The sequence below is a fragment of the Phaseolus vulgaris genome, chromosome 8, assembly GCF_051622355.1.
Source record: "Phaseolus vulgaris cultivar YP4 chromosome 8, ASM5162235v1, whole genome shotgun sequence".
NCBI classification, from domain to species: domain Eukaryota; kingdom Viridiplantae; phylum Streptophyta; class Magnoliopsida; order Fabales; family Fabaceae; genus Phaseolus; species Phaseolus vulgaris.
In genome coordinates, this window is record NC_143505.1 from 24,407,522 (window position 1) to 24,415,355 (window position 7,834).

The 7,834-nt window shown below is 34.4% G+C and overlaps 1 protein-coding gene across 1 annotated transcript; it reads right to left on the bottom strand.

The window, feature by feature from the left end:
* Positions 1-1,204: 1,204 nt before the first annotated feature.
* Positions 1,205-6,604, bottom strand: LOC150025530 (uncharacterized). Its single transcript, XM_090294085.1, has 3 exons — positions 5,938-6,604; positions 5,705-5,853; positions 1,205-1,295 (listed from the first exon to the last, which is right to left on the bottom strand). The coding sequence occupies exons 1-3, from the start codon at positions 6,409-6,411 to the stop codon at positions 1,205-1,207; spliced, it is 714 nt and encodes a 237-aa protein (XP_090150211.1). The 5' UTR covers positions 6,412-6,604.
* Between the last annotated feature and the right edge of the window lie 1,230 nt (positions 6,605-7,834).

Here is a 7,834-nt window from a genome sequence, read left to right on the forward strand (position 1 = left end):
CGAACCACAGAAATACAGCAAACAACACTTCAACCACGATCGAATCAGCGATCAACCGAAGAAAACTCAAGAAACTGCGCAAGAACTTCAAGAACACCGCAAACCTTCGCAGAAAATCACAGCTTCACCAAAAACCACCGTTTCCCCGCGAACAACCAAACAAACGAAAAAACTCGAATCCACCGACCGAAAAGCCAAACGAACGGTTCAAAACGCAAACTTCACCGAACGAAACTCAAAGAAACTGCGAATGACGGTTGCACCAGCATACAACCGCGCAGAAAACCTCGAAAACTTCCACGAACTCACGCTGTGGATGGGAGCAAGTTTTACACGGCCCCACGGTGGGCGCCTGATGATCCTGCCTGTTGACCGGAGCGCTGGAGAATGCCTCGTCAAAGGATCGATGTGCGCACCGCTTATCACCTCCGTTCCTCCTCGTGATCTATCTTAAGAACCTACAAAGAAACGATACGGCGCCGCTGCGGCCGATCGCACTCCGACGCTCAAGTCAGTGACGGTATCACCAAAAACTAAGAACGAGAACCGTGCAAATCCTCTCTCACTCGCAAGCGTAAAGTGTATGAACTGAACGTGCGTACCTCAGAAAGTTTGTTAAGAGTTCTTATATACCTGGTGACTTTCTCTCTCCTGGCAGTTGCAGACTTGGACACGTGGCCCGCATCCAACCATACACGTGCCATCATCTGGAGGTTCCCTGACTTGGCGCTGCTTCTACTCTCATATTGGCTAAGTTACGTATGCATGGTACTGCCCAGTGCATAGCAAACTTAGGAGTGCGATCTCTACTGAAACTGGCGAGTTAGGGCCTTCATACACCTTCCCTGTGGTCTCGCCGGCCGCCTTCATAATCTGCTTCTCCTTCATCCTCGGCGATGTGCTTGTTCTAGCGATCTCCGACTGCTTGGTCGCCTGAGTCCACATCTGGCGACTTCATCTTCAACCTGGCGATCACCCATTCTGGCAATCTGGAAATCGGAACACGCCAACTTACCAACTGGCGACTACACGTGCCTCCCGACTTCCTTCCCAACTGCCAACCTGGCGCCTTGTTAACACGCCTACACTGTAGCAGGATGCCACGTCATCACACCCGACCACCAGGGCGGTACACTAACCCTAACTTTAAAGGGTATGTGTTAAATTCCTAAATTTTCTCCCTCTCTCCTTACACTTACAAGCACTATATGTTCTTCCCACTTTTACGCTGTATTTGGATAATGATTTGGATAATGCTGTACTTGGATCTGTGGGGGCATTGTTGAAGTGAGGTCCTGGAATTAGATATATGTTATTAAGTAATAGAATTTAAGTCTAATTTAATTTCATAAAATTGATTTATAAGATAAAGTTTGTATCTACTTATATGTTATGAAATGCTTTAATCTTTAGTTGATCTGAGATCTCCAACATACTCTCCTCACGCTGAGGCTACCAACTCGTGCGCAGGACTACATATTATAGGTGGTTTGATAACGGTCAGATAACGGGTGGCCTGATAAGTCCAACAAACACTCGCTAGGATAGACTCAATTTGGCTCTGATACCATATTAAGAAGCGGACTTTAAGTCTAACTCAACCTCATAAAACCGGCTTATAAATTTTCGTCAAGATTGGCATTGTCATGGACGCAAGAAGCCAGACAACGAGAAGGTGATCTTGTTGTTAATGCCGAAGAAAAAGGGGATTAATATATAGTGTTAGATTCTTTATTTTCAGTAGTGAGAAATTGTGTAGGTGATGAAGGATCGTCCAAGATTTGTGAAAGATTAAGATCATGTATAGTAGCAGTAACTTGTTGTTGTCAAAGAACAAATTTGTCATCATCCAATTTCAACGAGATTGGAGTAGAGAATGTATGAGGTGTGAAGGATGAAACACCAGAAAATTTTTCGAGATCGCTAGTCGGAGAAGAAAAAGAGGGAGACATGAGTAAAGAGAGTTTTGTATACCATATGAAGAAGAGGAAGGCAAAAGTAAAAGGAAGAAAACACAGAGTGAAAGCTTTAGAAAAGAAACTGTACTCACACCCTTACCTTGACAACAAGAATATATAAAAGAATAAACGATTGGTGGTTACAAAGGAAAAGCCTAGAAGAGACTATATATGTATCTAGTATTATCCCTTTAGAATATGAATGTAGAGTAATGGGGAGCGTACAATATGAATGTAGAGTAATGGGGAGCGTGGAAGTGGAGGGACTTATGAAGGTATGAAGAGAAAGCCACGTGTGTAGAAGTGTTATTACATTTCTTTATATAAGTTGATGATAAAGTCGTGCCTTCTGCTCTGCATGCATACACAGATTCCATGCAGAGATTCCTGACCTTGGGATAGGAAATTTTGACCTTGACTATCTTCAACATGCAATGTTGTAGGTGTAGGTGGGTAGATGAGTTTATTAATATAACACATATCACGAGTTATTTATCTAAGCTAAACTTCTCATGAACATATTCATTTGCATTGTGTGATGGTGTTTTCGTGCAGTCATAGTTGTTGGAGAGTGTGGTGAGTAAGCCGGTGCCAGTTTCATGTTCATCTTCCAAGTGACCTGAGGTATGTTTTACATATTTCATAATGTATAATCAATTAAGCTTATGAAAACACATGATCCATAATCAACTAAGTTTGTGAAAACACATTATCCATAATCGATTAACCCATAAAAAATAGTGCATAATCGATTATCCAAAAAAAATAATCAATTACCTTCTATTTTTTCGAGCATAATCGATTATGTTGTTGAAAACTGTGGATAATCGATTGTGTTATTTTTTTTGAAGGCAAATAATGTTTTTCATTCTTTCAAATTTTCTAGTTTAAGATTTTTGAATAATTTTTGTTTAGTTTTTAATTTGATGTGGGTGTTTTAAGGTCTTTTCTTGGCTCAAATTCTTGAGCCCCAACTTCATCATCATCAGATTCTTTTGTTTTAAATTTATATTTTATTTGTGTTTTTTTTGTATTCATGAGCTTATGCATGTTTTTATTTATTATGTATTTAATTTATTTTACAGTTGATTAATTTGAATAAGTTTGTGGTTTACTTGAAATTAATTTAAAATCATTATTATATTTATATTTTAGTTTATATTTTGATTAATAAGGTCGGTCCTAGTCTTATGACTTATAACTATTGAATGAAATCATAATATAAATTTATTATATATTTTAAAAATTATTAATTGATATCTTGAAAATTGTTGTGAATTATTATAATGCAAAAGATTATATTATATAATTTAAATTTAAAGTTATAATTATGTACATAAGTTAGTTATAATTTAAATTAATTACTATATGTGAATAGAAGAAGTAAATATTTCATTTAAAATTGAATACTTATATTAATAAATTAGTTATCCCTACGTTAAAAACTTTTACCTATTTTATGTAATTTATTATTATATTTTTGAAAAAAAAGAACATGATCAAATATAAGTTTTCTTTTGATACATTATTTTTAAATTATAAATCTTAATACATTATTTGAAATTAGAAATATTAATATAAATATTTTTTTTCTTATTAATCAGAATTAATTTCATACATTATTTGAAATTAGAATATTAATATAGTAGTCCAATTTTTTATAGTATTCGGAATTCATTTCATACATTATTTGAAATTAGAAGTACTAATATAAATATATTTTAAGTTATTATTCAGACTTAATTTCTTACACTGTTTAAAATTAGAAATATAAATATAGTTATTCATTTTTTGTTTAATTAATCAGAATCCAGAATCCCTTTGTATATTTAAATTATAAAATTAAGAATGTTAATATCATTATTTTTTTTTAATCAGAAATTAAATGATACAGTATTTTAAATTAGAATTATTAATGTAATTATTCTTTATTTGTTTTATTTAATGAAAATCCATTTCAATATTTAAATTATGGAATTAGAAATATTTATATAATTATTAATTTTTTTATTAGTAAAAAATTGGAATGATATATTCTTTTAAATTATAATTATTAATATAATTTTATTTTTTTATTAATCAGAACCCAGAATCAATTTCAAAAATTTAAATTATAAAATTATAAATATTAATATAGTTATTCTTTTTTTTTATTACTCAGAATTCAAATGATACAGTATTTTAATTTAGAAATATTAATATAATTATTCATACTTTCACTAGTGCAGATAAGTTAAACAAATGCGGTTATTTTAAATTTACCAATGCGGTCATAGAACCGCATTTGATCAACACGCATTTGTAAATCTGGAATTTACAAATGCGGTCCTATGACCGCATTCATAAATCACATTTACAAATGCGGTCATTTTAGGTAACCGCATTTGTATATTATTCTGAATTAGGGAGTGGGTTTGGGGTTTATGATTTATGAATGCGGTCTTGGTAAAAACCGCATTCATAAATCACTATTTACAAATGCGGTCATTTACCAAGACCGCATTTGTAAATAGCGAATTCACATTTACAAATGCGGTCTTGGTAAATGACCGCATTTGTAAATAGTGCTTTTTTTTTTTTGGTACATCCTGTTTTGTGCAGAAACCATATATTTAAATAACCTGCATAATGATTAAACTCAGCCAGACAAATACAAAAATGTAGTAACCAATTGAAATCATCAAAATGTACATTTACAAGTGATCAAATTACATATAATAAAACCACTAATATTGTTTACGTATGCTAGAGTTATAAAAATTAATGAAGTATGTGGACCAAGAATCTCTAACATATGAAATGCCTTCCTCACTCATTGGTGTTTCTTCTGTGAATAACTGCATTGCAAAGTTGACATAAATTAGTTTCTAGATATATATATGTTCAAGAATTATAAAAATGATTTAACATATACCTCCTTCCAACCAGTTTTAACACCTAGTCTTATAATGGTAATCATCCATTGCATAATGTAATAGCCACACTCATAGCTTCCTGGTTGTTTATTACACTATATAATTCAATAAAAAGTAATATGTTAGTATATTGATAAACAATGATAATAGAGAAAGAAAAAAATTACAAACCTTTACTCTTATGTAGTTCAAATTATTTGAACTGGATCGACCTTTTAGGATGTTATATCCACGCCATGAACTGGTTAATACAAAAAACCTCGTTAGTAGATGGTTAATTAGTAACATATACAAAGTTAAGTTTATACTATACTTACGTATCAATGATATCCTTAAATTTTGTGGGCATCTTCTTGTGTAGGGAACAGAACCACACAGCAGTCTTATCAACCATTGATAAGACAAGTAACTGCCAATGATGCCTATATGATCATTGAAAAGAGTTAGTAAATATTTAAAACATGAAATAATAATAATTGATGACATATAATTAAACTTACTCATTAATGTAAGGGCATAAATAAATTTGTTTTCCCTCTTTTTCCAGGATGTTAGTGATGTATGCTTGAGTCTCAGTTGAGTTTGGTCCAACGGGATTAGTATATGCAGGATCTACGAATCCATACATATTTTCCTTCCCCTCAGTGATACAGACTCTATGCAAAAACCTACAAGTTTTTAGTTAAAGCATAATCAATAATAATTTAACATAAAGTAAATTGAATAATAGGTAAAGATACTTACATCATAAAAAATTGAATTATACTTATATTGAGCTCCTGTTTCCCAGATATAAATTCTGATAAATCTGTGTTGTAAATCATCAGTGGCAGTTCAATGTTGATTTGAAAAAATGTATTATCCCACGGAACTGGAAAAGGATCATTGCCAATCTGACTAGCAATGAGACGTAGGGAAGCCATAGGATCGTCAACTGGAACCTCACGCTTCTTTTTCGGACTTGGTGGCTGAAAAGGTTCCTACAAGATAAACAACATTTGTATTAAATTATATGTAATATATAAATATAAATAAAAAATAATATAATGAAACGAAATTATTACATGAGGTTCGGGCATAGATCGAATGAGCTCTCTGGGCCAGGCAACGAATGTCTGAAATGCATCGGCCACAGTGGTTACCTCATCTGAAGGTAGTGGAACACGAGCATCAGGAAATCGTACTTTTTCAACTGTTACCTTCGCCACATCAGGGGAGAGAGGAACGTTATGTAAGGTGGTGGCGTTTTTATAGACTTTTCCAAGTGCCACCACCCGAGGAAGTTTGCCGCCCACTACCAGTAGCTCACAATCCTCTGTCTGCCCATTGATATCATCCCCTGATGTTGGAGGAGCCGCACAACTCCCCTTTGTGCTCTTGGGAGTGGGACTAACAAGGGGTTCAATCGGCTCAGCACAAACTTGTTGCGATAGAAACTCTTGTCGCATTCGATCATTCTCCTTTTTCATCTCCAGCCACATCAAATCAGTCTCCTTTCTCATCTCCTCCATTATTTCTTCACGTAACTTAGTCTTCATTTGAGTTTCCTTCTTGGAGGAGGAGGATGGCTGTCGTTCTGAAACTCCAAAATAAAGTTTAATTCCGACCCCTTGTCCAGCGGCACGAACACGACCAGAGTGTTCAGGTCGTCCAATTGCTTCAACCAGGATATCGTGACGACCTTCAGCAACAAATGTACCGTCGGATTCCAAGGAATCCTGCAAGAGTACACAAAAATCATATTTTCAATCATTAATATAATTAATGCTTTAAAAAAATTGAAAATAACAAAAATAACTTACAATATTTTCGATTATAACCCCGGATTGCTCGGAACTTGGTGCACCCGACTTTTTAATTTGGGCCCTCTTCCATTTTTCATGGCGAAAAGGTGGTGGAGGAGAAGTGACCCCTGTTTCCACATTCTCAGAATACGTCCCCTGTTGAGATTTCTCCTTTTCCACCATCAGTGTTTGCTCAAGTTTTCTATACCCCGAACGAGACATAACGTGCGGGGTAAGATTCTTCAAAGCTATCTCTTGAGCTTTCTTCCGACGATCCTGTCATAATTGAAATAAACAAACTGAAGTAAATAAGATAAACTTATTAATGTTATATAAACAAAAAAGTTACTTCACTTACCATCCAAGCCTCATTTTCACGGCTTTCTCTAAAAAGACGCCATGTCTCTTCATCAATATGTTGGTACTTTAAACATGGATTTTCGTCTTTAAGGTCGCCAAAAATGTATCTCGAAGTCAGTCTTGACTTAAAGGTACGAAATTTAAGTGCGATATTGGATAATATCTTTGATCGAAGCGGTTCCACATCAGGAATGTCAAAGTTTGCCTAGAAAATAACATCATCAAATTAAAATTAATTAATCAATATTAAAAAGCATTATATGATAACAATAATAATGTAAAGCTTACCAGAACATCCTCCCATAGCATGTTCCGATCAACCTTTGAAACCTCATCCCATGAATTAATCAAAATGGAGAGCCTCTCACGAGAAACAACTCCAAGATAGCTCATAAACTCATCTGCCTTAGGACCAAAAGCCACTCCAGTGTTGACGTCAATGTCAACATGTGTCTTCTCACCAGCAGCACGTCTCAATGCAAGACGCTTCAATCTAGTAGGTCCTCTACTGCCTCGTCCAGATCGAGGTCTGTCTGGAGTCTGATCGTCATTCATGTCTCTGTTAAAAAAATTAGGTAACAAACATTAGTTAATGTGCATCGAATTAAAATCATATAAAAATAATACAAAAAATTCTAAATGTTTATTTACATGTTGCATGTGGGTTGAATGTTTATATGTAAATTCCTTCACTATGGTCTTTACGGGTTGCATGTACATCATCAAGTACATCGTCATCTTTATTAGTTATCATTGGTGTGAATGAACGAGTTTCGCCATATTCAATATCATCTATGGCTTCCCCTTGTTTTTTCCC

Coding starts and splice junctions, on each gene's coding strand:
- LOC150025530 (XM_090294085.1), bottom strand. CDS start 6,411: ATGAAGACTAAGTTACGTGAAGAAATAATGGAGGAGATGAGAAAGGAG. Junction 5,854..5,937: donor GATCTATGCCCGAACCTCAT/GTAATAATTTCG, acceptor TTTATCTTGTAG/GAACCTTTTCAGCCACCAAG. Junction 1,296..5,704: donor TTTCAAATCAACATTGAACT/GCCACTGATGAT, acceptor ATCTAATTCCAG/GACCTCACTTCAACAATGCC.